The sequence below is a fragment of the Aulonocara sp. 'chitande type north' Nkhata Bay genome, linkage group LG19 (assembly GCF_057382095.1).
Source record: "Aulonocara sp. 'chitande type north' Nkhata Bay isolate Kocher_YH1m ecotype deep benthic linkage group LG19, A_spYH_male_GT1.1, whole genome shotgun sequence".
NCBI lineage: Eukaryota > Metazoa > Chordata > Actinopteri > Cichliformes > Cichlidae > Aulonocara > Aulonocara sp. 'chitande type north' Nkhata Bay.
This window is the reverse complement of record NC_141362.1, coordinates 30,992,524-31,019,265: the sequence shown is the minus strand read 5'-3', so window position 1 is coordinate 31,019,265 and position 26,742 is coordinate 30,992,524. Positions and strand designations below refer to the sequence as shown.

Below are 26,742 nucleotides of genomic sequence, written 5' to 3'. Positions count from 1 at the left end.
AGTTTTACTCCTAGTAGAAATAATAATCATGGTGTGCTCACACAGGACAAGCAGCTAGCAGGGCAAGGGAATGTCCTAACTTAAGGAGAAATAAAGTATGTTATCTTAAAATGACTCGTCTCAAACAGTGGGTTAATCGAGGGGCTGCACTAGTATATGATGAACTGAACTTTAACTGCAATTCACACAAAGTAAACAAAATCATACCAGCAGAGGTAAGGGGTTCATGGTTTTCCTTCATCATAACCCTATATATCTAAACAGCATACTGACAGGGGTGATGACACACTCTACAGCCTACATTTTACCCTTTCACACTAAGATTCATCATGCATTAACAAATCAACACCACACAAATATTAATTCATGTCATCCAGACATCACCAGACAGTAAACACAGGGAGATGCACACATTTAGGGAATATATTTATTCAGCATTATTAACAATCTAAAAAATATTCATAGTTTCAAGACTAAATTTAAAAGAAGAAAAAAATCCCACCCCAAACAAAACAACATTCACCAACATGAACATGAACAGGTCCATGTAGTTTCCACACCAGCAACAAAGCAATCAATGGCTGCATTTTTAAAAGAAACTGTTAAAGCATCATTAAAGAATTGTGACATTTCAGTATTTATCTAATGAAAAGCACAAAAAAAGTAGACTGAAAAATGGTGGCCATTATTTACATTGCTATTTGGGAAAAGAAATTAAGGTCTATTCAGTTGCAAAACTATGATTTTGTTGCCAGTAGTGAAGCAGAAAAAATGTATTTATAACAAAAACCTGTATAAATGAACAGTTGGAAAGAAAATATGTTCCAACATTCAATCACAGTTCTTCCCGTCAAGCATTACTGAGGTCCAGCTGAAATTTAGCGAGAAGACTGAGATGGTCTGAGGGGAATATGTGATTGGGAAGGCCATTCATTGACCACAAGACATCCTCAGACAGAAGAGAAAGAGACCCGATGAGTTTCAGGCCATCGTTCAGAAAGCTAGCACAAGCTAAGGAAAAGAAACAATAAACAACACAATATATTTAATGTCACAAATAATTAATTTAGAGCTTGAACATCTTAAATATTCTTCGTGTCAGACATCCTCATACCTTGTCGACCAGTAAGAACATGTTTTGGAGAATAGAAGATGTAGTCGACTGTGTGTCCGACCTCTGAATGCAGGGTTGTCACTTCTGGATTTCCAGAACCTGGGAGAATGTGCTTATAAACCGACTCTAGGTTTAACCGATGGTGGACTGTGTGTCTGAACCTGCAAAACCATAGAATTAATGATTAATAGATCTTATTTATACTTCCAGTGGACATATTTTGCTGTTACTTATCATCTTTCATCTGTCTATCCTGTTACAGTGGTGGATGCTCATTAGTTTTGGCCAAAGATGCAATTAGGTCAACATATGTACTGTTCTGTGCAAAAGTCTTGAGCCACCCCCTCCTTTCTGGATATCTTGCTTCAAATGACACTTTCGTGTTTTTAAAGTGTTCTTGAGCAGTAGTTCTCCAAGCTTTCTGAAGGTCTTTCAAAGTTATACTTGCACTCCCAACATGAAACCATCTGGTTAGATACCAAACAAGTACTTGGTAAAGATATACATTTGTCAGACCTACCGCTTATCACCCAGCCTCTTAAAAAACATAAATGCTTCCAAAGTATAACAATAGCGTCAACTCTGGTGGGATGCATATCAGATCACACACTCTGTAGTTAGACCATCCACTAATCTAAGTCACTAATCTTCAATAACCCAGACTTTGTATTCAATTATAGCTTGTTCAATTCAACTATTTGGAAAGAAAAAAAAAGAATTACTCATCTCACTCTTGGCATCACCTTTGCAAAATTGGATTTAGCGACACCGATACTTGCATACAGTGCTCTCAGAACACCCCGAGATGCAATCAGGCTCTGCACCTACATGAAGCCCTTTTGGACCCAGATTACTGCACAGCTGTCTTACTTGCTGGGCTGCCACATCCCACCATCTTTCACCTGATCACTGACAGATTCTGGTTAAAGACACTTCTCACATTGAGGTTCCTTGCACATTATAAATTCTACACTCGCTCCTATATCCCCCGTGTTTCAATTATTGTATCGTCCGTGTTTTTAAGTCATCTATGTCCTTGTCCTGGATCTGTCTCTTCTAAGTTGCTGTCTCGTTTTGTTCAGAATAAAGTAATAACAAAAAAAAAAAAAAAAGTTCTTACTTGGATATTGGCTGCTTTTTACTCATTTTAGTCCAGTCCTTGAAACAGACCATTTTCAGATAAATATCTTTTGGTCTTTATTAAGCCACTTCACACTGACCCATGGATCCCTGAAGCATAAAAACTCAAGGGATGTTTCTTTAGGCACCTTGTTGCTAGCAGTCTGTCACATAAAACATAATTAGGTGTACTTTCTTTAGCTGAATCTACAAAAAGTGCCAGTGATAACAAGTCTGACAGGCATAGTACTGTATTTTTGCAAAATTTCAAAAAGCTATTAGCCTAAAACTTGGCAGAGTGTGCAGTGTGTCGTTAAAAAGAAAATAGGATAACGGCACAGGTGCAGAAAAAAAGATGCAATAACAAGTCAAAAAGAAACTATCAACAGAAAATGGACAGTATTTGAAAATTATTTTGGTAAGAAATAGGAAAAAAAATTCTAGATGGCCCTTCAGCCGATCCTTATTGCTAAAGCCTCATCAGAAACAATTACTGGAAGGGTAGCTACCATACCAAAAGGATGAAGAATGACAAATTACACAAGAACTGGACTGAAAGTCAGTGGTAGCAGGTCTTGTGGGATGAGAATCCATCCATCCATTCTCTTCCACTTATCTTTGTCTATCCCAGCTGTCGTAGGGTATACCCAGTCTGTCACAGGGATAACAGATAGAGACAGACAACCATTCGCACTCACTATGGGCAATTAACTATAGAGTTACCAATTAACCTAACTTAGCTAACTACATGTCTTTGAACTGTGGGAGGAAGCTGGAGTACACACAGAAAGACCCCGGCCTGATGGTGAAATTGAACTCAGGACCTTCTTGCTGTGAGGCAACAGTCCTAACCACCATGACGCTGTGGGATGAGAATCCAAATTTGAAATTTCTCACCCCAACCATTATTAATATGCACAGAGGAGGGAGAAGAGAGGTACAAACGGCCTCTAAAGCAGTCTGTAAAATACAGGAAGGCTCTGTCGTGGGATTTCAGCCAGTGGTGTTGGGGGATCTTGTCAAAACAATGGAATTATGCATGTATAAAAATACTGTGAAGTTTTCACCCACTGTGCCTCACTTATCTGAAGGCAACTGATTGACAAAAGCTAGAATTTTCCGCAAGACAGCCCCAAACATAGTACCAATGCAGTATAAGCATACCTGGATATGAAGAAAAACACTGAAGCACTGTGGGATCATCTTGACAGAGAATGAGATAAAAGGCAACATCCAAAGAAGAGCTTTGAATGTCCTTCAAAACACCTGAAGATCCATTTATAAAGACCACTTAAATAAATTACAATAAAGTTGCCTAATAGAGTGCTGAAGAATACCAACTATTGACTTTAAAAGCTCATTAGAATTGAACAAACTTTGTATCTTTGTATGCATTTCAATAAATCTCTGCATTTCCCAAGTTCCTGGTGAAATATAAAGAAATGTAAAGAGGCTTACACAGTACTGAAATGTGATCCGTGTGACCCAAAAGCTTAGGCTCAGTGTGGACATCCTTAATATTGTCATCCCAGGTAAACGACTAGATACCAGGTAAACAGCAGCACCATACATCTGCTACGTAATGTTTTGTTTACAAAGGGCAGCAAACAGAACAAAGGGCTTAAAGGTAAGGTGGCCTCAAAGTGACAGGAGCTAAAACTACTTTTTTCAGACAGCGGATGATGCAGAGCTCTCCACCGAGGTTCACTTCAACATAAATAAGGGCTTTTTAAACCATGTAAAGCTACCATAGGAGAGTCTAAAACTAAAAACATGGAGCTAAAAATCAGCGTAAGCTTGATAATATTGTACATCATACATTAGCTCCATGTGTGATATGTAACTTTCTAAATGGTAGAAAGAATTCAGTTACAGTAACTTTAATACTATGTTGTTTATTGTCTGTTGCTTCTGTGGTAAACTGACCTTTTATCATCAAGATGATTTGCCCTTGAAGCATCTGTGCACAATAAGAAAAAAATGAACAGAGAATCAACATATCATGGTAAGGAAATCAGGAGCTTTAAATGAAAATGCGAGTGCAGTTTCTGTATTGTATTTTTGTACTACCTGGTGTGATGTCAGTCACCCCTGGAATCTCTTCCAGGCCCTGAGGACGGACACAAGCAGCTGGACAGTAGCGCAGCTGCAGCATGAAGTCGTGGCTGTACTGACATTTCCCTACGCAAGAAGAAGAAATCATCAAGCATCAATAGAAATTATGGAGAAAAGATACCACTGAAGAATGAGACATGCGCTATGGATCAATATTACTATAGTAACAGTGCACTTGACTTAACCTTACCTGATTTCTGTCTCTCAAATATCTCATTGGCAGTAGTGTACTGGCAGCTGCCAGTGATTCCCAGAGAGCTGGGCCAAAGTGGCGCCAACAGTCTGTGGCAATTGGCCTTATATGACAGATCTTCTTGACCTGATACCTGTCAGTGAATACAGAAACTCTTACTGAGGCATGATTAAATAAAAATTGAGACAAGGTGTTACTTAATTAGTTTATATTTTCTTACCATCCATGCTGGCAGGTTTTGGTAGTGGAGTTGGCTGGTAGTGATCAGCTGGTACAGAGGCATGTGTGGGACAGAGTTAAAGTCTCCACACATTATTACGTTACAGTGTTCACCTTTAGCCTTACAGGACTTGATCACGCTGTCAATTTCAGCCAGCAATATTGCTAACTGAGCCAACTTCACGTCCCCCCTCCTGGGGTTGAAAAGCAGGTGGGTGTTGGCTACACAGAGTGGCGAGCCCACCTCCTTCACTTGTGAACCCCGGTTGACCAGTGGCTGAAGAAGCAAAACAATGCCCACATTGTGCCGGTCTAACAGCTCCGTCTCAGGCTTGAAGAACTCTAGGTGAGTGGCAGCCACTTGAGAGAAGCTGCTACGAAAGCAAGTAGCACATCCATCTGTCTTGGTTCCCGTACGCCTCTTGTACACACAAGTGTAGCCTGGATCAACAACATGAACAGAATATGTGTAACATCTTTGTCAAAACATCCCCCAACATGACTCTTCCACTGTTTTGTCTCAGCTGACCTACCCATCTGAGACAGGGCAGGATGCAGCTGTTCATGGTAGTGGTTCTCCTGAACCTCTTGAAGACACAAAATCTACACAGAGTATTAGCGGACACCTAACATTAGATATAAAATTTTGCAGGTTAAATTTCAGAAACATGAATTTGACATGACTCACGTCTGGTAGCCATTGTTCTATTTCCTTTAAAAGCAGGTTACATCGGTAATGCCAATCCAGCACCTCCAGGGGGCAGTGTGTGTACAGTTGCTGGTTGGCTTCTAGTAAGTCCTGAGCAAGGATGTTGTAGGACATTACAGTGAAGTCCATAGTGGCATTTGTGAAGGGTATGAGGGCAGGCTCTGCTGAAGCAGCACTCTCATCCATCTCTACCCAGACTCTCCACATCACTGGAAGAAGGACAGATATACATGGAGCGGGTTACTGAACTGTAAATTAGTTTTTAAAAAAAGTAAAAATATTAAATTAAAAACAAAATATAGCCTTCATCCTCACCTTCCAAGGGAAGTGCTGGCTCTACAGGAGGGTAATAGCTCATAGAAGGAAAAGTTATAAGCGGGCACTGCACCTCTTCTGTGAGACCAGGTCCTGCAGGGAAGTGCCAGCTGGTTTGTGCATGGTGCTGCTCACTGAGCTTAAAGTGGGCCTGAGGATGAGAGAGAAGGGAGGGAAACACCGTCTCGGAAATGCTGACTCCATCATGTGGCTCATCTGCAGCTGGGACTATGTATTCATCCCAGCACTCTTCAAAAGTAGTCTCTAACTTTTCCATGTATGGTATTTGAATTTGGTCTTCTGCTGAGCTGGTCATTTCCGGTGTGCTCTTCTTAGCTGGAGATCCAGACTCTCCCATGGCTTGTTTCTGTACTTGAGATGCAGTATCTTTTATGCTGTCCTCTGTCTGCAGACACTTTAACTGTTCCTCGAGTGCTTGCTCTGGCATCGTCTCCTTTGCTGGCGAGATTCCCCCATCCTCTGCATCCATATGCAGCACCTTAAGGTGGGTAATTATTTCTCTATCCTCCTGTTTTGAATCTTGAAAGTTCTCCTGATTTGCTCCATGTCTCTTCCCCGCTTCTTCCTCTTTTACTTCAGATGGTACTTCTGAAGTAATGTTTGAGTTTCCGTCACTCATTGTATCTTTATCCGGGACAGCCGTTGGAGGTTCTTTGTCCATGTTGCTCCTTGTAGTTTTTTCCACTTCCGGGCTTGGATCTTTTACCCTTTCTTTCGTTTCTCCCTTCGAACCACCGGTTGGGCGGAGCCGCTGCTCCAGCTGCTCTGTCTGCAAATCGGTGAACCTCCGGGTTTTGGCATCCCACGCAGCTTTGTCATTAACCACGGCAGGAGGGAGGCCCTTTTTTGAGGCCCCTGTAAGCCAAGAATACAGTAAGAAAGCAGGTATGCTAAAAGTTACTAAACCTTATACTTTAAGAGGTCAACGACAACCCATGAAAACACAGACGTGCTTACTGAACATAAACAACACCATAAAAGTCATGTGATAGCGTCTTTGCGTCACAAGGGGGCGTCAAGACCTCAAGAACAGGTGCAAGTTAACTCATGTAGCACTTCATAAAGTTAGCTACACTGCAACAGCTAAATATGTTCTTCGTTACCGTTTTCACAAAGAGGAAACTTTTGGCAAATTGGGGACACCACAACGTGTGTCACACTGAGCTTATAACGGGAAACATTACCAAAAACCTCATGCCGGTGAAGCAGACAGCAAAAAAGTGCTAACTAAACTTTAGCACTATTAGCTCCAGGCAGCGTGTCTGGGGAAATACATACGTAGTTTTTTTTTTCAGTCCGTATTTGCTCAGCCGACAATCACAAGTTCAGACACGTTTGCAAATCCACTGTTAGATTTACCTGAGGGTCGAACGGTCAGGTACCGTGATAAATAGTAGAGCACATAAAACATCAGACTGCCAATCATGTTGCGGTACAAAAATCAACGCATGCGCACTCCGAATTTGGTGATAGCTGTGGGAGGGTAGGGGCCTGAAGGCAAAAGTCACGTTTTTTGTTTTGTTTTTCCAGTGTGTTACTTTCAGTTGTTACTTTGCTTTGATTTGATAATCTGGTCCGGACAAAAACGGGAAAATATTTATATATTTTTAAAATGCTTTACAAACATTTCATTGCAATGAGTGGAGCAAACAGACATTTTCTAAAGGCATTGATTCAAACACACACCTGACATGTCTACTTGATCTGAAACCTGCCTTTATCTCATTAAGTCTCGATATAAAGTCAAACTTGACTAATAAATGTAAACACTATTTTAATTTTAAAAGTATTTTTGCCTTCTCGGCCTGATTTCCAGTTGGCCAAGTCCTGTGTTGAAGCCCCTAAATCTGGGACATAGTAAATGAATTAATTCATTTTCTCTTTCTCTGGTGAATACTTGAGCGGGCATATTGTGAATTTTATCTTTTAATTACATTAAATTCAGAAGCTGTACATATTTTTAACTTCTTTATCCCAATTATGTAAGCCATCAATGTGTTTGTTACCACAAAATCTAAATTTTATGATGAGGAAAGACCAGTGATGGGAATAACGGCGTTACAAGAAACGGCGTTACTTTTTTCAGTAATGAGTAATCTAATTACTATTCCTATTGTTACAACGCCGTTACAGTTACTATTTTTCAACAAACAGACGGTTGAAGCTGTGTTCAGGTTACCGCATCTTATATCAGTTGCACGGAAGTAGCTGATTTCTCAAATAATTGACTGTTGAGTTCTAACAAAAAAAGAAACAAAACCAAAGATAAATTTTCAGAAATCTGCATGAAAACTGCTCCACAGAAATACTAACAAACCTCTTCATCTTGGCTGTCTATGATTATAAGATCTCCTCCCTGCAGCTGACAGAAATCTCTGGATTCCTTCCATGTTTTGAATTCATTTGACTTCAAGGGGAAGTAGTAACATACAGAGTTCATTAAAATCCATCCTGCAGGACAGTGTTTGCAGCCATCGCCTGTTTCCAAAAAATAATACCACCTTTATAAAAAATTATGAAATAAATCATTATGCTTTTACAATTTTATCATATACAGAAACAATGAAACCGGTCTTACTAAGCATTGATAAGCGTGTTCTCATGGCTTCAATTTCCTTTGTAACTTTTTCCATCTGACTTTTATAGTCATTGCTTCTTTTTGTCTGGTGTTCAAGCTCCCAGTTGGTTTGTGTCTGACGGCTCATCTCACTGTCCAGCTGCTTCCTGGCATCCTTCATGGTTTCCACTGCAGTCTTGTAAGTATCCTGGAGGTTGATGAGCTCTTTGCTGATGCGTTTGGTATCATCGAGCGTGAGGTGAGTGTCTGTGAGTTTGTTATCTGCAAGTGTTGAAGACTGTTACTTTTCTTATTCTTAAGTAACAATATTATAAATCAGGTGGTTTGACAACATTGTACATCATCAGTTTTATTTAGAAATGTTATTGTAGATTTCCAAAATTTGTACAAATCATTGTAGCATCAGTACAATGAATCAATAAGCAGGCTGATAGCAAATTACTCACCTCAGTACATTTAGTCACAGACAGACACATTTTCCCTGTAACTGTGCCTTCGCTCTAACTTTTGTTGAAAATGTGATTTATGTGATGATTTTGCCTAATAGTAAACAGAAATATTTGTCTTTTTCAACATCCTTAGAAATGTTGTTTAACAGCTATCACCAAATGGAGCACTCTAAACTAGTGATGTTCGATTCGTGAACGAATCGTTCAATACTCGAGAATCACTTTACTGACTCGTGAATCATGATTCACAAGCCCAACTGACTCACTGACTCATCCCTGTTTCTGTTAGCAAACTAATTTGCTTAGTAGAAATATATCTAGCTTATAATTAAAATTGCGGGGGGGAAGAAAACAACAGCCAGTTTCTTAACAAAAGCATTTCTGCTCTGAACTGGAAGAAAAAACCCTGAGTAGAAGCTCACATCAAGAAAATAGCTCCTCGGTTCACAGTAGCATCGCTCTGCTAACATGCTAACAACACATTTGAGCTACTCACCCCCTCCCTTCCTGTGCTGAATCGTAAGCTTAAGCAAATCACTCAGGACTCGCTCACCCCCTCCCTCCTGTGCTGAATCATAGAGCGAGCGAACGAATCACTCACTCACTCACCCCCTCCCTCCTGGCTCACAGCTTCTTCTTCTTCTTGGTTGGCAACCAATGTTAAGGCGCATTACCGCCCCCTGGCTCACAGCTCAGTGGACATTTAGATGAGAAAATATATATTTAACACATTTAAGGAAAATACTAATAAAATAAAAATAAACAAAATAAATGTTTATTAAGCAATTTTGATAGGAAATTGCTTAATTTTAGAAATGTTTTTGCTCTTTTATGCTCCATAAAATAGTTGGGTTGTTTTTTAGAATCATTCATCTTAGCAGTGGGATTTACATGAAAAGAGAGACAAATTAAGTTTGAGTGAAAATGTAAATTTTTTGCACTCTCTGGTCAACTGACTCAGTGAATCAAATGACTCAAAAAAACCGATTCACTTTGGTGAGCGCCTCATTAAAATCCGATTCAGTAAAAAGAATCAAATTTACCATCACTACTCTACACCCTGCACTGGAAAAAATATCCCTTACTTCACCTGTGATCACACACTTTGGTTTTCCAGTGCAAAGGCAGCTGGCAGAGGAATGGCCAAGGAAAGGAAAGACCTCACTGAGCGAAAAAGATGAGGAAAGCTGGTGATGATTCAGTGCAGCTGGTCTCAGGGGATGAAGAAAAAGCCTGATCAACTTAGCAAGGTGAGTTTAATGTTATGATTTATTTTATTTTTTGATGGTATGTTCAATGTATGTTACTTGAATTATACAATGCTCAAGTCATTTTCCACCTCAAGTTTCTCAATATTAAACCTTGTAGTAGGGGTGGGCGATAGAAACGATATAAATTTGGCCAACGATAGCGACTTTGACGCTCTATCCGATAGCGCATGTTGATGATGTCATCAAGCTGCGCCTGTTTTGGTCGAAAGCATAGCTGCAGCTAAAACCATTATCATCTGCAAATTATGCTGGGCGACAGTCATAGCAAAGAGATGAAGCACTTTTGAAATATGGGGAAAGCCAAAAACTGTGCTTCCTCCACTTCCGTAACATTGATTCATTAATGTTGAATTCTCTCGCAGCTGTTCTGTTCCCATGTTGTTGCAGTATATTAATGACTAACCTCGTATTGTGGATGAATAATCTCAGTTGTTCTCCTGACTGAAGTTTGGCCCGTGTACAGCATCCTGCTATGCGATTGCATTTGTCCCTGACCACCAGAATCCCTCACGTTAACTTTTATCGAGTGGAAAAAAGTTGGCGTTCATCCTCCAGCTTCACTGTGCTAATGTTATGCTAACATAGCTGTGTCGCTAGCAATCACGTAGCACATCATTATATAGCAGGTAGTCCAACTTCAGTAACCCTGCAAACGCCACTGCTGTTTAGTTTTCTGTCTTCATTTATGTTGGAAGTGATAGCAGAGCTGTACGTTTTAATTAGCTTCAAAAATCTCTGTCAGAACATGCTATGAAATGTTTAGGTGTAAACTAGCGAGCTAACTTCCTGTTAACTTCTAACTCCTTTAAATTTAATAAATTCTGTTTTCATGGATGCCTGGATGTTAAACTTAATTGTTACACCCGATAAAGCAGCAACGCTGATGATTTTATTAAAGATGGAAGAATTTAGACCGTTTTTAACTCTCAGTGTTCGTTTGACTTTGGGACCTGAAGGGACGGAGTTTTGGACCCTGATTACTCCACGAAGCTCCTCACTACAGCAGCCGTAATGCTCTGACGATCCATCAAGCAGTGCGGCTTGCCAAAGTTGTAATAAAACATTTTTAACAGATTTCTGCACGCAGAAATCGGTTCGTGGTCAGTAAGCACAACCAGAATTCATACATAAGGCGCACTCTCGATTTTTGAGAAAATTAAAGGATTTTTTGTGTGGTTATACAGAAGAAAAGAATATATATCGTGATATATATCGTTACCGCACATGCTTCAAATTATATCGCCCAGCCCTACCTTGTAGCTTTATTTATTTTATTTTTGGCTTAAAAGTAAACAAGAGCAACAAAAAAACCCTAACTTTTAACTTTTAAACATAAATTCATGTGAAAACAACACCCATTCCGTTAACCTGATTACAGTCTTACTTTGTTAAATATAGTGAAACTGTATAAAATAATACGGTATCATACCTAAAAAGTTGAATATTACGGTAAAATACTGGCAGCTGTGGTTGCCAGAATTTCACCGTGGAAAATATAGTGATAATGCAGAATACATAACGGTATATTTGTTGATAAATGTAAAATTCACAGTGAACTTTGGTTTTTGTACAATTATTACATTGAAATAAAAAACTATTATAAAGTAAACCAGTTTAAATACATTTTAATAAGCTTGTTTACCGTCTCCTATTGACAAAGCACAGAAGAACTGTATAATACAAAACATGCCTTTTTATTCAAAAGTTCATATTTACACGAAATTATTGGCAGCTGTTGCAGCCAGAATGTGGTCTAAAAAGATTAAGGTCCAACAAATGAGGTAATAAACACAATAGGGCTAATAGGCATAAAACTTACATTCTTTGACTTTTTGTCATAATTTGCTAGAAACATTAATAAAAACCAGTAGAGACAATGATTAAATTAAACAGTTAATATCCATCCATCCGCTTATCCTTTTTCAGGGTTGTGCTGGAGCCAATCCCAGCTTTCATAGGGCGAGAGGCGGAGTACACCCTGGACAGGTTGCCAGTCTGTCACAGGGCTAACACACAGGGACAGACAACCATTCGCACTCACATTTACACCTATGCAATTTGGATTAATCAATTAACCATGCAAACACCACAAAGAAAGACCCCGGCCTGATGGTGGAATTGAACTCAGGACCTTCTTGCTGTGCAGCAACAGTGCTAACCTCCGTGCCACCATGCTGCCCTAAACAGTTTATATTTAATAATCAAATTAATGACTAAAAAGGCACTGATCTAATTAATATCAAACTTAATACAACCAAAAACAAATAAGTACATAATAAACAGTCAAACAAAATTTAAAACACTTGATACTTGCAGTGGTTGGCAAAGTTTCTTTTTCTCCAGATTGATAGTAGAGGGCTTTCAAAACAGTCTCTGACGGTGTCTGAGGAACTGGAACAGGTTTTGGATCCAATGTGCTGGAGCACTTGCATGTTGTTCTTCAGATGCTCGGTGTACATTAGCGTTCTTTCCTTGCAGTCTGAAAGCAAATACAAAGCACAATAAAGCAAACTGCCCATTTCAAAAGCAAATATACAATCTTACATCTAATAGAGCTGACACAATTAATCGTGTAATGATTTACAATTGTGATGCATTGCAATGCGGACATAAAGCATTCTTAATCCATTCAGAAGAAACTAATTGATTATTAAATACGGCCCCGATCAAAAGTTTAAGACCACTTGAAAAATGGCAAAAAATCATCTTTTGCATGGCTGGATCTTAACAAGGTTCCAACAACATGCAACAAGCAGAAATGGGAGTGAGACAAAACATTTAACTTACATTTCACAAACTTAAACTGGGACAGGCTGTTTTACAGCTGATCAAATGTTTAGGACCACTTGCCTTTAAAAGGCCAAATCTGTGCAAAACTGTGGATTCATTGTCATTTTCTGTCAGGTAGTCAGACTGTCAGGATGTTCTGATGGCAAAAGCAAAGAAAAATTTCCTTTTTGAACATGGTCGACTTGTTGAACTGCATAAGTAGGGTCGCTCACAGCGCGCCATCGCTGCTGAGGTGGGATGCATTTAAGACGGTCATTTCCTAACTAATCCCGGGGGTTATGGAACAAAAACGTGAAGTGGAAGACCTAAAAAATCCTCAACCCAAATTAAGGCCATTAGTGGTGAAGAGCTTCAAAAAAAAATTCTCTGATGAGAAAAAAATATAACCTTTTTTTTTCTCCTGTAAAAAAATGCAACCTTGATGGTCCTGATGGCTTCCAACCTTACTGGCATGACAAGCACATCCCACCTGAGATGTTTTCTACGCCCTACAGACGAGGGGGTGCCACAATGGTTGGGGAGATGCTTTTTCCTTCAGTGGAACAATGGAGCTTCAGGAGGTGCAGGAGTGTCCAAAGGCTGCTGGCTATGTCCAGATGATACAGAGAGCATTCCTCATGACTGAGGGCCCTCATCTGTGTGGTAACGACTGGGTGTTTCAACAGGACAACGCTACGGTACACAATGCCCGTAGGACAAGGGACTTCTTCCAGGAGAATAACATCACTCTTTTGGACCATCCTGCGTCTTTCCCTGATCTAAATCCAACTGAGAATGGACAACAGTTCCAGACAGTAGACACCCTTCGTGTGGCCGTCTTAACCACTTGGAGAAATGTTCCCACTCACCTCATGGAAACGCTTGCATGAAGTGATCAACAATAACAGCGGACCAATTAATTATTGAGTTCACGTTTGGAACTTTCTGTTTTGGGGGTTTACCCATGTTTTTTGGAGGTGTGGTCCTAAACTTTTGATCAGCTGTAAAACAGCCTGTTTCAGTTTAAGCGTTGTTTTTAATAAATTGCATGCTCAAAAAATGTTTTGCCTTACTCCTATTTCTTCTTGTTGCATGCATGTTGAAGCTTTACTTGGAACCTTGTTAAGATCCAACCATGCAAAATATGATTTTTTGCCATTTTTCAAATGATCTAAAACTTTTGATCAGGACTGCTGTTATTTTTAGGTTGTACAATTTGTTTTCGTCAGCCACATACATCACAGTGGACCAACACGTGCAGCCTGTGTTCAGACAAGTTTTGAGCAATAAAAAAAAAGTAGCTTATATGTAACCTCCTTTATTTGTTGATGAAAAGAAAAAACTGAAATGAAGTTATCATGATGCATTGGGAAAAATATATATTTTTCGGGGCAAAATGTCTTTAGTTTTCTAATAAAATCTCTGTTACTGAGCCTCACAGGTCCTTTTCTTCTGCTGTTGTGCATCACATGCCAGCAGTGCCTTCGCACATGCGCGATTTATTTGCAGTCTGGATGCAGTGGGGTAAAAGTCATCTGTTCCATCTTCCACTCTGTCACCAATTATGAGAGGCAACAGCCTTAAAAAGTTCCAGTTTTGTTTGTGCTGAGAATTTGTTGAGGACTGACCTCACACGGCTTTGAAGAGGTACCAGAGTCAGAGTATTTAAACTGTTTAATGCTCCAATTCAGAATGGAGTAGGCGAACCATTCTTTTTCTTCACAAAAAAATTTAAGAAACAGCACAACATCATATGACAAAATGCCATAAAAATCTTGTGTCCTAATCAAAATGGCAAACCTGGCTGACAGATGTGAAAATATTTTAAACAGTTGAAAACTGACTCAAACTTTACTCCTCCTATATCTGGTGTACCTTCAGTCTTGAGGTGTTCAGCAGGAGAGTTGTACATCTCTGTGGTGCATTCTGCTCCACACTGATTTGGACCACCCTGAAAAACAGATTGCATCATTAAACAATATCTACAGAAATGATGTGTACGACTAAAGCAGAAGCCACCAGTGCAATGTGAGCCCAAATTATCTACAGCATACAAAACATGGTCCCTTTAACTACAGTTTTATCTATTTATTTCCATAACCTAAAGGATTAACAACTTCGAAGGCATCTTGGTATAGCAGTAGTTTGAAACATAATGGATTTTGGTTTAAAAAAAAAAAAAAAAAGAACTACTTTGAATATCTTACCATCTCTAATGTCACACAGTACATCTGATGAAGACTCAGCTGATTGCTCACCTGTTACACATATGTGGATCCCTTGACCGCCTCACAAAGCTTGGAAATACCCTCATCAGATAATGTTGTTTCAGTTTTAAGACATGTAGTGAACTTATTCAGAGTATATGACTGACCCAACTCATATATTTTTTTAAAATTTCCTCATCGATCTTTTATTCTAATAAACCCGAATTACGGGAACACCTTTAGATCTGTTCAGTTTTATTTATTTTATTTTTATTTTATTTTCATTTAGCACCGCTTAACTGTCAAAAACTCATCTCTATTGCTTCAAATTGCAAGGTAGAGGTCCTACAGTGTTAATCTAGGATAAATGTTGTCTCGGCTTCATTGATGACATAAATGCCATTTGGTATTTGGCCAGAAGTGACTCTAGACATGATTCGACAGACAAGAATTTAAACCACAACTTAACAATTTGGCTGATGCAAAGAACCACGAGGCAGTGATTCCAGCTTAAATGTATTCTGGATATTGTTAAATATTCTTACATTTTTTGTTAATGTTTGCCAGGTATCCTGTTTAATATTCCCTTTTCCCCTGTGTGTTTTGTTCAGTTTTGGTTCCCCTGTCTCTTTAATCTGTGATTAGTTTCAGCTGTCTTCCCACCTGTTGTTCCATTGCCAGCTACATCTGTGTCAGTCTCCCTTTATCCTTTGTTGTGTGTTTTGAGGCCTATGTTCACCTCCAAAACCCAATAGAGAAGCCTCTGTTTCACAACCAGTAGATTAGAAGCTTTTATACGGTATTTAATTTTTAAATGAACAATTTTATTCTGAATAAACATGAAAAAGATTATTGTTTCATTGTATTTAAGTAACTATCATGGTCCTGAGTCTGCACACGCAGTGGTTTTGTTTTGATTATTTTTCTCGTGTTCTAGTTTTATTCTGATTTTGTATTCTGTCTGGAAACTTCCTGTTTTACTTTGTAGATCCGTGTGTGACTTAACTGTGTTTAGCTTGTGTTTCCCCGTCATCTTGTGATTAGGATCAGCTGTGCTTCCCCCCTCTGTGTCATTTCCTAATTACCTTGTGTGTGTGTGTGTGTGTGTGTGTGTGTGTGTGTGTGTGTGTGTGTGTGTGTGTGTGTGTGTATAGCCTGGGTGTCGGTCTGTGCTCATCGCCGGTTCGTCTGTGTTATTTTAGTGTTTCTCCGTGTCTCTCTGTTTTCTGTTTCTCGCCTCATGTCTTCCCTTTGTGTTATGTTTTTAGGTCAGCTTACTGGCTTTCCCAGTTCAGTTTACTTTGTAATTCTCATCACTGCTTTGTGTCTGCAACTTGAGTCCTCCTTCTGCAAACAGCTATCCCAGCCGTGACAAACTCCTTAAAACGCATATATTTGTATATGAAAAAAAAAAATAGCCTCCTGAGATTCGACGCCCTCAAAAATAATACATTTGGACTTTTCTTCACCATATTCACTCAATAACATTTTAATTAATTTAGGGTTTTTTGTTTGCATTTTATTAAACAATAAAGGTTTCATTGTTTGCATGTTTTTTAAACACATGTATTTAACAAAGTAACAAGTTCCTGTTCAAAAATAAAGATTCATTTTTAGCATAATGAAGACAGCTGCACTCTGCAGCCTGGCGTGGGCTGAAACACAATGCTAGGTTACTGTTGTTATTTAATGGTCCATTTGGTGCCAAATTCAGGATGTAGAAGTTACAGCTTCAACCACTAGTAAAGCTTTCACTTGCTCCTAGCAAGTTTCTAAAACTTTGTGCCTTTCCCCCCCCTATTCCCTTGATTATGAGCCTTTACTACGTGTTTACAGTAATCTAAAAAAACTCATTTCTAAGCTGTTTAGAGACTACCTACACTACATGTATATTTGAACTGAAACCTGTTTCAAAGATGGATTTTCCTCCTTAAATCTTCATATAAACTGAAACTTGTGTTGACTAGTAAATTTAAACGATTAACTAAATTTCCTTCTCAGCTTGCTGTCTCATATCTGCTGGCATCTAGACCTCAGCGCTGCACTTGCCCACAGTCATTCAGAAATTGGCCAATTCTTGTGTGGAAATCCATAAATCTCTGACATAATGAATGAATTAATCCTTGTTTCTCTATCACTGGTGAATTCTTGAATAAGTGCATTTATTTCATGATTTTTTCAGCATTATAATGGCTGTGAATGCTCCATATTTTCTAGAAGGAGTAAAGCTTACATATAACACCAGTTAGTAATCATTACAGTGGAAATGCAGTCAATTTTCTTTTTGCTAAATAACTCCAGTATTGATCCAGTATTGACCCATTAAATTCTTTATATATTAACACTTCAACGGTGCAGCGACTGGTAGCTCTATCTGTTAGCATTAGCATTTGCTCATAAACATACACTTGCTTCCATCAAACTGATGGATTGTCACAATTTCAATTAAGAAGATCAAATTACATTTTTATGAAACTTCCTCTGCACACGTATCATACTTTGCTTGTGACAGTCATGTGTTGAATTTTGTAAATGTGGGAGATTGTACTAATAAATAACATTGGATGAATTAAATTACAGCACACTATAACTGTAGGTTTTGCTTAGGATTGTAACCCGAGTGATGCATAAATTGTTAACGACACAAGACACACAACCTGAGGGGTAGAATTACCCGGGGCATAGTACAGGCCCCTTTCATTTCACAGGCCCTGTTCTTACCAGGCACATCACAGCCTGATGTTTGTGAGTGGGAACCGTTTCAATAAGGACAAGTTTTAAAGACAGGCCGTAATGTCGATACCGTCATTTGAGTCCCTCTGCTTAAAAGACGATGACAACTGTCCATCCCCAACTGATCTCGACAGCTTTGGCGATGAGTTTGACAAAGACTTGGAATCAGATGGTGAGCATATTAAATTCAATCATGGAATAATCCTTGAGGTTCTTGTTTAAATACTAAGTAATTTAGTAGTCATTACTATAAATCTATACATTGGTTATATTAATTTATGACTTTTATAATATGCAGGAAATAAGATCAACAAGGAGATGGACACTGCTGAGGTGTACATGCAGGCCTGCAAGCTGGTAGGTGTGGTGCCGGTCTCTTACTTTATTCGAAACCTTGACTCTCCAGCTGTGACACTCTCCCACCATGGGCTCGGACCTTTGGGATGCAAGGCACTTGCTATTGCTTTAGTGGTATGTTTAAAATCTAAGAGCTGTTAATCAATGAGGCACTTTTAAATAGAAAACTGATGATCAGGTTTTATTTAGACTGATACACAAATAAGCGCCCTGGCACTGGCAGACAATTCAATTCAAGCTGAGGGAGCCAAATACCTCATGGAGACGTTGAGGGCTAATTTCACCATTCAGCACCTGGTATGTAAGACTGCAGGTTGACCACTGGAGGGCACAAGTGTATTTCAGGTCTAAATCTGAGAGCTCTACATCAAGTTTGGTTTTAATAATACATTTTTTGCAGGATATATCCCACAACCATCTGAAATCTGCTGGGGCTGAGTATGTGGCTAAAATGCTGCTGGACAGCATTTCGTTAAAATCTGTGAAGCTTTCAGGTAATATGCACGTGACAATGCATTTAACTTGTCAGATGTTACGTGACAGATGACTGGCATCACAAACAGTCAGCTTACATTTGTTGTGTCGGGGTTGCCTTTTTCCTGACAGGTTAGTCGAGGTTAGTTTCTGATTGGTTTGTCTATTTAACAGCGATAATTATTGTGATCTTTTTTTTTCATGATTGTTTTGAATGCATTTTCTTCCCTGCAGGGAATGGATTTACTGATGATGATGCTAAATATTTTGCAGATGCTCTGTCAGTAAGTTATCAGTTATGTCCTGCTTTTTCACACATAACAACCCATTTTAGTCATTTCTATATTCATAAATTGTTCTTTTGCTACTTGCACCTGTCACATATTGTTACATTCAGACCAATTCCAGGATAAAGGTACTGGATCTGAGCCATAATGAGTTTTGTGGAAAAGGAGGGGAGCATTTGGGACAGCTGCTGGGTATGGTAAAAGGTCTTAATAGGTCTAAGACTAGTTCTTAATAGCATTATAGATGTATTCTTTCACTGACTTGGCTTTCTTATTTCTACAGCAAACAATGAGGGCCTGGAGGTGCTGGACCTCAGCTGGAATCATCTAAGAATGAAAGGGGCTGTGGCTTTTTGCGCTGGGTTAAAAGTAGGGCTGATTAACAAAATTTGTTAGTTACTCTGTGTGCAGCATTTCATCACAGTCTTCCCATTTAGGTGAATATGATGTTAAAGCACCTTGACTTATCGTGGAACGGTTTTGGGAACGAAGGTGCTCTGGCAATGGGAGAAGCCCTCAAATTCAACACCACCCTGGTGCATCTCAACCTCAACAATAACCGCCTGACCAATGAAGGCGCCAGCATGCTGTGCAGGGGTCTTGAATTCAATGACACACTCAGAGTCCTGACGGTGGGTGGATGAAATTGCATTAGGGTAACGTATATCACAGTCATGGCTTCAAGTGAAATATCGGATAATGTCTTCTATTTCTTTAGTTGGCTTATAACTCTTTGACAGTAGAGGGCGCACTGGCTCTAGTCAACGTGGTGAAGAACTCACCTAAAACTGCCTTGGAGGAGATCAACATATGTGTGAGTGGCTGTGCATCCTGCTCTGCTCCATGTCATGACAGATTACCACAGGCTGTAGGGACAGTGCATCCACAAATCAAATTTACATATTGTTCTGCTGGCCTGTAGTCGGATTTATCCATGTGAATTGTTCTGGTGCAAATGTCCCAGTTCTTGAGTTATTGGTTGTAGAGATGTGTCTACATTTAATAGAAATTGACTTGTGATGCTCAAAGCACTCAAATAATACATCTGAAAAACCCACAGTTATGTTTCTTTCCGCAGATCAAGACCCAATTAGAGCCGAGCAATTCTTGAGCAATTCAGAGCAATTCTTGCACGACGTCCTTTTTTCTTTCTACCAAACGACATAATCTAATGTAGACATGCAGCTGGTTGATATTACACCATAGCAGAAAGCATTATCAGCGTTTACATCCTGCCAAGCTGTCACAATCACCAGGTTCTCGTCATGGGTAAATGCACACTTCCTTCTGTACAGTTATGCAGTCAGCAGGTGTTGTTTTATGGAGAAAAAATAGTAATGAAACTGCTCACAACCAGGTCATTTCTGGAAATATTCAGTGCCACTGAAACTGAGCAACTCTCATCTAAAAAGTCTATACAGAGAAACTGCACTACAGGCCAGATTTAAACATATGTAATTATAAGGGGAACTTTCTCTTTAAGCAACTCCTTTTTGCTCTGATTTCAGTTCAATTTTGTGTTCATATTAAGTCAAAGTTGTAATTTTTTCCTTTTTTTTTGACATAGGAAGCAAAATGTGTGTGTGTGTATATCATGTTGTCTTTTATCTGAACAGAATGTGCTGGTAAATGAGCACTTTGTGCATCTATTGGAGGTGACGTGTCAGGAGCATCCTGGTCTGGATGTACAGTATGGAGGCGTAGGAGGCTTCATGGCTAAGAAGCCACCAAAACGTGTTGATCCAATGAAAGTCATTCAGGTCTGTCTCAGTTGGTCGAATGAGCATCTGACACATACTGCATGAATTTTATTGTGAAAATATACACAATATATCTTTATTTTTATTCTTTCTTTCTTTATTCAGAGTATATTTGCTGTTCTGATGTTTACTTATTTTGTTGGTCTGCATTTAATTATTGTCAAAATCACTTCTACCAATGCTTCTGAAGGATTATCTGGACCAACGGAAACTGCGGCTGTGGGATTTCTTTCGAAACATCGATAAAGATGGCATCATGAGAGTGTCTGTTACTGACTTCAGGAAAGCAGTTCAGGTTTTCCAAACAAACTGTGATACTGTATATGGAGCCGTGTAGAGTCAGTGCATTTCACTGAGAGTTTACTGTGATAAAGAGAGCAACTATGAAACTGATTCCCTTTTCCTCTTTTGTGTGAAACTGTAAGCAATCAAGCATTCCCTTGGACCGATACCAGATTGAGGAGCTGATTCAGAGACTTGATCGGGACAGGACAGGAATGGTGGACTACAGGTGAGCATTTCCCATACTGACTAAATATACTCACATCTGACGCTTCAATATTTACGTTACAAGGTGGAGCTTTGGCGTGTTAAAGCTTATCATTTTAACATTTTGATTGTTTTTATCTCTCGTTTACTGATAGTACAGCTGGGCATAGAGTGTCTTAGTTATGACCTGGGAATTTGCCCAGATCTTAAGTTCAACTGACCCTATCAAAACTAAGAGTAGCTGAAAACCTCTTCAAGCCTGAAAAGTTCACTCACTTGCGGCAGAAGTCTATTTGACTGGTATATTAGGATATTGGGTTGTCTCTCGCACTGGTAAAAGCTTTTTCCAAATATTCACAGATCTACTGTATATATAATTTACTACAGAAGTTGTTTTTTCTTTTTTGCAAATCTGCCTGAAAAGAAATCTGATCACATTTTTTAAGTAATCCTACTAACAGACAAACAGACAGACACACCAAACTAATCGCAGAAGCTCCACTGAAGTAGTGATAGTGTTATATATGTATAGTTATGTATAGCACAGAGAGAATCATAAGCTAAGAATAACTTGTATGGGAACTTTTCTTCCACAGTTTGGATAAAAACACATGTTAAAGAAGTCCACGTAGCTCAACATGCAAACAGATGGTAAACCATGTGGTCTATACATTCATATTTTTATATAGGTGTTTTATAAACTACATGAAAAGTAATGATCATAGGTTTAAGAAAAAGCTAACCCTTTTCCGCAGTTGTTTAAAGCAGACCACAGATTCAGCCATCCTGACAGGCTGAGGGAGGTTGCACCAACGTTTAGAAGCTACAGTCTCAAAAACATGATCGCCTCTAGATTTAAATATGAGCATAAAATATATAAATATGACAATTATAAGACCCTGATCATATGATCAGGGAGGTTACTGCTGGAATAAGGTTAAAGCAGATCCTCATGCATACAGAAGCCTGGGTATGATGGGCTTTATACTGTATGTAATTCATCTGGGGTACAGTGAACGTGCAAAAATTCCACACACAGGTGGGTTCAAACTAGGACCATCATGCAGTGTTAACCACTGCCTCATTGTTCTGCCACACTGCACATAGATAAATACTAACATTTTGAAATTAACTCTAACTCAGCCAGTGGAATGAGAAGCTGTCAGGTCCGAACACAAGAACCTCAGTTGTCGAGATTGAAATTGAGAGAATATTAAGGACACCCAAGCAGTAATTGTAGTGACGTTGTTAGTGAGGTAGGAGAGGCTGTTCAAGTTGTTAGGCTTCACAGAAAAGTGCAGTTGTGGAGAGACAGGTAGATAATTGGTTGGCGTATGAATCTAAAAGCAGTCAGTGATGTTTATACTACAATCTGACCATTCTGTGCAGGGGACTGGCAGATACAAGGAAACAAATGATGAGGGATCACCGCCGCCAGCTTAGGAAATTTGAGTCCCGTCAGAAGAAAGAGAAGCAGAAGAGTGACCGCATTCTCAAAACCTTCCAAAGTGCTGTGGAGGCGGTGACACCTCACAGCTCCATAGTCATGTCTCCAGGAGGTGCCAAAGAAGACTCGAGTGGCCCTCAACACTTTTCCGCCACCCCTCTCAGCTCTTGGCACCACATTGTCATGTCCAACAGCAGCCGCTACTCTGTCACTAACATGAGCAACATCCACCTGCCCATGTTAAGAGGCGCCACGCCTTACCGTCCCACCAGCTCCTCCGGGATGCGTTCGTACTCCCAGCCAAACCTGTCGGCCGATTCCCCTCGCTCTGCTCCAGACAAGTCCATCTCTGCTCAGGGCGTTCGCTCAGATCCAGAGATGAGCCACAGCAAGCTAAGCCCCACTGCTAACAGCCTGACGAGATCCAGGCCCGCTCTCAATGTAAAGCAGTCAGAGGGTAAAAGTAAAGTCAAAGCCAAGAAAATGAAGAAAAAGAAACCGAAGAAGAATGCAGACAAAGCTTCAAAGAACCCTGCAGTAACGGTCAAGTGACATGAACACTGTATAATGCTGTATTACGTGATATATTATACATGTGATTTGTTTTTCCCTTGGTTATTATGTCATGCAATATTTTTAAATGAATAAATAACACATTTGATTATCAATCTTATCTAAAAATCTATATTTATTGCTTTAATAAGTTATCAGCGGTCATGTCTTCGCCACCTTGCAGTTAACGACACTGAGTGGGATGGGCCTTCTTCAGAAACATAATATTTCATCATGGTATTCGGGAATGGTGTTCTGTAAACAAACATCTGACGTTAATTTCTGTTTGCTGTAGATAAGAACGAGCATTATATCCTGGCATGTTCCTCAACTAATAATTCTGTGAACTGAGACAGGTGCTGTGTCCTCTGATATGATGGAGGAGGATCTATAAATTCAAATGATCCACCTATCTCAGTCATAACCACTCTGACTGCAGCAGAATGATCGTCACTCTGTATTTCTCAGCACTGCTGAGCTCCACGGTTGCCTGGGAGGTACGCATGGCATGAGGTAGATCAAGCGATTCATCTTTATTCTTTAAAGCTCCGTACACATTTAGGTGAGACGACTTCTTCCATCTAACTCTTTTTTAGGGAGTGAGGAGCGTGTGGAGTGAAGGGAATCCAAGAAATGAGTCCGGAGGTGGAGGTGGTGAAAGGTGCTCCTGTGACGCCTTCCTGCCCGGTTCAACTTTTCCTGTAGGTGATCTGGTGGTGATAGAGCAGACAGCAGTGGAGATCTCACATGAACTGGAGCTGGAAATGGGCAAGGTATTTAGTCACAAGGGAACGTGTGCATTAAAAGATTGCATAATTGTGACAAAAAACATTTTTGAATGTTTTTTTTCCCAATTAAATTTCAGCTGGGGGAATATGAAATCAAAGTGACAGAATATGAAGAAAAGATCGTAAAACTCACAGCAAAAATTGAAAAAATGGAGGAGAATCCTGATGGCTACAGTGAAAGTGAACGGAATGAGATAAAGATTGAGATTAAACAAGTGGAGGCCTTGATTGTAGACCTGCAGCTCTCCATCAACGGCTCCACTGCTGTCCTTAAATCCCTGCGTGTACAGGTATGTCCCGAGCTGAAGGTGTTTTAAAAGCCAGCAGAAGCAGTGGAGATCCATTGTGTTATCTTTCAGATTACAGTCATGGTGGAGACCCTGAACAGGCTGGAAAAGACCTACGACAAGAATTTAATTCTGGTGACACGCCGAGAATACCTTAAGGTGCAGCTGCAACTAGAGGAGTGTGAGAGACGTCACCAGGAGCTTTTCTACCCCAACATTGGTAAGCTCACTTATACCGTCATTCCAGTTGTAATCCCTGTTTTTGTGATTACAACCTAATTTTCGTCTCCTTCTGCAGGTTCATGTGCACACACTGGTATCACCAAGCTCAGCAAACCCATAGTAAGCCAACTGAATGCCCATCTAAATGCTGGCTACAAATTTGGTGGATGGGGGAAAGATTCAAAACCTATTCCAGACAGAGAGTCCATGTACTGGTACTCTGGGTATACAAGTGCCTCCATTATTGACATCAGGTTCTACACTAACTACAAGAACCTCATTTTAAGAAACCACTTTCAGCATCACAGCTTACAAACCAGCTGGCGTGGCACAGGAACCAATTTTATCTTCCGTGACAACACTCTGTATTATCAGATCAACAGCCCGTTTGGGTTAGCTAAACTGAATTTCACCACAATGGCATATGAGTCCAGGGTGATCCCCAAGGCTAGTTCAGGCTTCTCTTATGCATACTTTTCCAGTCAGAACTTTGACTTTGCTGCCGATGAGACGGGGCTGTGGGTGACCTATGCCACACAGCAGTCTGCCGGTCGGATGGTCATTGCTAAAATAAATGAGGCGTCTTTTGGGATAGAGGAGAAAATGGAGACTAGTATCTACAAGCCGGGTGTGAGCAATGCCTTCATGGTTTGTGGCACTTTGTATGCGGTCAGGACAATCGATACCATCACTGAAGAGATATTTTACAAGTACGACACTAAAACCAAAGAGGAAACTTACATCAGTATTCCCTTTGAGAGGTTCCAAGAGAAGTACTCAAACCTGCACTACAATCCCGCTGACCAGAAGCTCTACATGTACAATGATGGCTACTATGTCCAGTATCACCTGTGGTTTAACCACACAGCTGTGGCTACGACCACCACGGCGCCACAAGTTCTTTTAACCTAAATTGAAGATCTGATATTTTCTGAAGTATCACATCATATGAATGAGCCAACTATTGTCTCATCTTGTCGAGTAATGACCTCCTAATCCTTCTTGATTGTTAATAAATGATTTCAAGCATCACACAAGTGTCATGAGTGTCTTTTTTTGTGAACTTTGAAAACTAAAACTGAATTAAAATAAAAATGGTTCTTAATTGTACCTTCAAACACTTCTATTCTACTGTAGAGGTAATATCTGTTGTTTTAGTTAGTTTGCTAACTATTAATACAATATTTGTAATTATTATAACTTCCCTGACAAATCATTGATAGGCATGTCTACAAGAGTGTGAGTCCACGGTTTCAAAACCTATATTTTTATTGTAACACCTGTACTCATTTTCCTCAATCTTGCCTCAGATGTTTGCCCTCTATTCAGTAAAATTTAAAAAGATTAAAAACAAACAAACAAAAAAAAACTAACACTGAAACTGATCCAAACTCAACTAAACATTTTCCCACAATAAAAATGAAACTCAAATGTGGAAATCCACCCTGGAAATTGAAATTATGCAGAATTAGAAACAAAATGTCAAAATGAAATAAAAATAAAACTTACTTGAACATACAAAACTATAACATCTGTGTTGACTGCAGTCATAAATGATCTAACTGAACCACTGTATGCATGTCTGCATTTAAAGTGCAATGGAATAATCATCCTGTATGTGCAGTAACTTGACTAAAAACTGCTACAGTCAGAGAATACATCCTACCCCATTTCCAATGATGATTCCTACACGGACTCCTCTCCCACGCCTCATCCCCAATTTGCAAACCCAGCTCCTCCCATGCATTCTTCACAAAGTCAGATTTAGAATTCAAATACTCTGGAAAAACATTCACAAAACCAGAAACCAACTTGTTAGAGTTCGGGGAGCCCAGAAGGAGCTTAAAAATTGGTCCCCCCTTCTGGAAGAGATGGAAAGTTTAAAATACTCTGACGAACATAGTTTCTTATCTGTAAATATCGAAAAAATGTGACTCAGGGAGAGAGAACTTATTCTGCAATTGGGTAAATGAGACACCCAACACAGGGTTCTATTCCTGCATATAACAAACGTGATCCCACCTTGCACTGAACTTTATCGTGTTTACAAAATAAACTAGAGGGCATTCTTAGGCATATATGGGATGGAGACATTCAGACTTGATACCACATAAATAATAAAAAAAAGATCAATATTTCTCACACCTGGTATTGTTTCACCTCTTGAGTCTTTGTGCAAGTCCATGTTTGTATCTCATCATGAAATCAAGTCGTCTCAAAACTTTACAGGTGTGAACGCCAAGTCTGAAGATTGTTCAAGAACTCAT

The 26,742-nt window shown here is 39.5% G+C and overlaps 3 protein-coding genes across 3 annotated transcripts; 2 read left to right on the top strand and 1 right to left on the bottom strand.

Moving 5' to 3' along the window:
* Positions 1-406: 406 nt before the first annotated feature.
* angel1 (angel homolog 1 (Drosophila)) lies at positions 407-7,298 on the bottom strand. The gene is made up of 10 exons (XM_086274962.1): positions 7,165-7,298; positions 5,785-6,660; positions 5,449-5,678; positions 5,294-5,363; positions 4,762-5,201; positions 4,539-4,674; positions 4,304-4,414; positions 4,160-4,193; positions 1,115-1,275; positions 407-1,011 (listed from the first exon to the last, which is right to left on the bottom strand). Exons 1-10 carry the CDS (start codon positions 7,229-7,231, stop codon positions 851-853), a joined length of 2,286 nt encoding a protein of 761 aa, XP_086131088.1. The 5' UTR covers positions 7,232-7,298; the 3' UTR covers positions 407-850.
* A 1,201-nt stretch (positions 7,299-8,499) lies between these two features.
* olfm4.1 (olfactomedin 4, tandem duplicate 1) lies at positions 8,500-25,487 on the top strand. Its single transcript, XM_086274963.1, has 7 exons — positions 8,500-8,561; positions 9,950-10,082; positions 23,535-23,675; positions 23,775-23,951; positions 24,044-24,256; positions 24,326-24,473; positions 24,552-25,487. The coding sequence occupies exons 3-7, from the start codon at positions 23,622-23,624 to the stop codon at positions 25,385-25,387; spliced, it is 1,428 nt and encodes a 475-aa protein (XP_086131089.1). The 5' UTR covers positions 8,500-8,561; positions 9,950-10,082; positions 23,535-23,621; the 3' UTR covers positions 25,388-25,487.
* On the top strand, positions 17,873-23,374 carry lrrc74a (leucine rich repeat containing 74A). The gene is made up of 13 exons (XM_086274965.1): positions 17,873-17,984; positions 18,111-18,283; positions 18,359-18,466; positions 18,570-18,663; positions 18,878-18,927; positions 19,041-19,122; positions 19,214-19,299; positions 19,368-19,562; positions 19,649-19,744; positions 20,547-20,690; positions 20,881-20,985; positions 21,116-21,201; positions 22,569-23,374. The coding sequence occupies exons 1-13, from the start codon at positions 17,873-17,875 to the stop codon at positions 23,176-23,178; spliced, it is 1,941 nt and encodes a 646-aa protein (XP_086131091.1). The 3' UTR covers positions 23,179-23,374.
* Positions 25,488-26,742: the final 1,255 nt, after the last annotated feature.

Excerpts from the sequence above, each read along its gene's own strand:
- lrrc74a (XM_086274965.1), top strand. The coding sequence starts at position 17,873 with ATGTCGATACCGTCATTTGAGTCCCTCTGCTTAAAAGACGATGACAAC. Across the intron at positions 19,123-19,213 it reads GCATTTGGGACAGCTGCTGG|CAAACAATGAGGGCCTGGAG; the intron begins GTATGGTAAAAG and ends TTATTTCTACAG. Across the intron at positions 19,300-19,367 it reads CTTTTTGCGCTGGGTTAAAA|GTGAATATGATGTTAAAGCA; the intron begins GTAGGGCTGATT and ends CTTCCCATTTAG.
- olfm4.1 (XM_086274963.1), top strand. The coding sequence starts at position 23,622 with ATGATCGTCACTCTGTATTTCTCAGCACTGCTGAGCTCCACGGTTGCC. Across the intron at positions 23,676-23,774 it reads GCTCCACGGTTGCCTGGGAG|GGAGTGAGGAGCGTGTGGAG; the intron begins GTACGCATGGCA and ends ACTCTTTTTTAG. Across the intron at positions 23,952-24,043 it reads TGGAGCTGGAAATGGGCAAG|CTGGGGGAATATGAAATCAA; the intron begins GTATTTAGTCAC and ends ATTAAATTTCAG.
- angel1 (XM_086274962.1), bottom strand. The coding sequence starts at position 7,231 with ATGATTGGCAGTCTGATGTTTTATGTGCTCTACTATTTATCACGGTAC. Across the intron at positions 5,364-5,448 it reads TAGAACAATGGCTACCAGAC|ATTTTGTGTCTTCAAGAGGT; the intron begins GTGAGTCATGTC and ends TACTCTGTGTAG. Across the intron at positions 5,202-5,293 it reads TCCTGCCCTGTCTCAGATGG|GCTACACTTGTGTGTACAAG; the intron begins GTAGGTCAGCTG and ends TTGTTGATCCAG.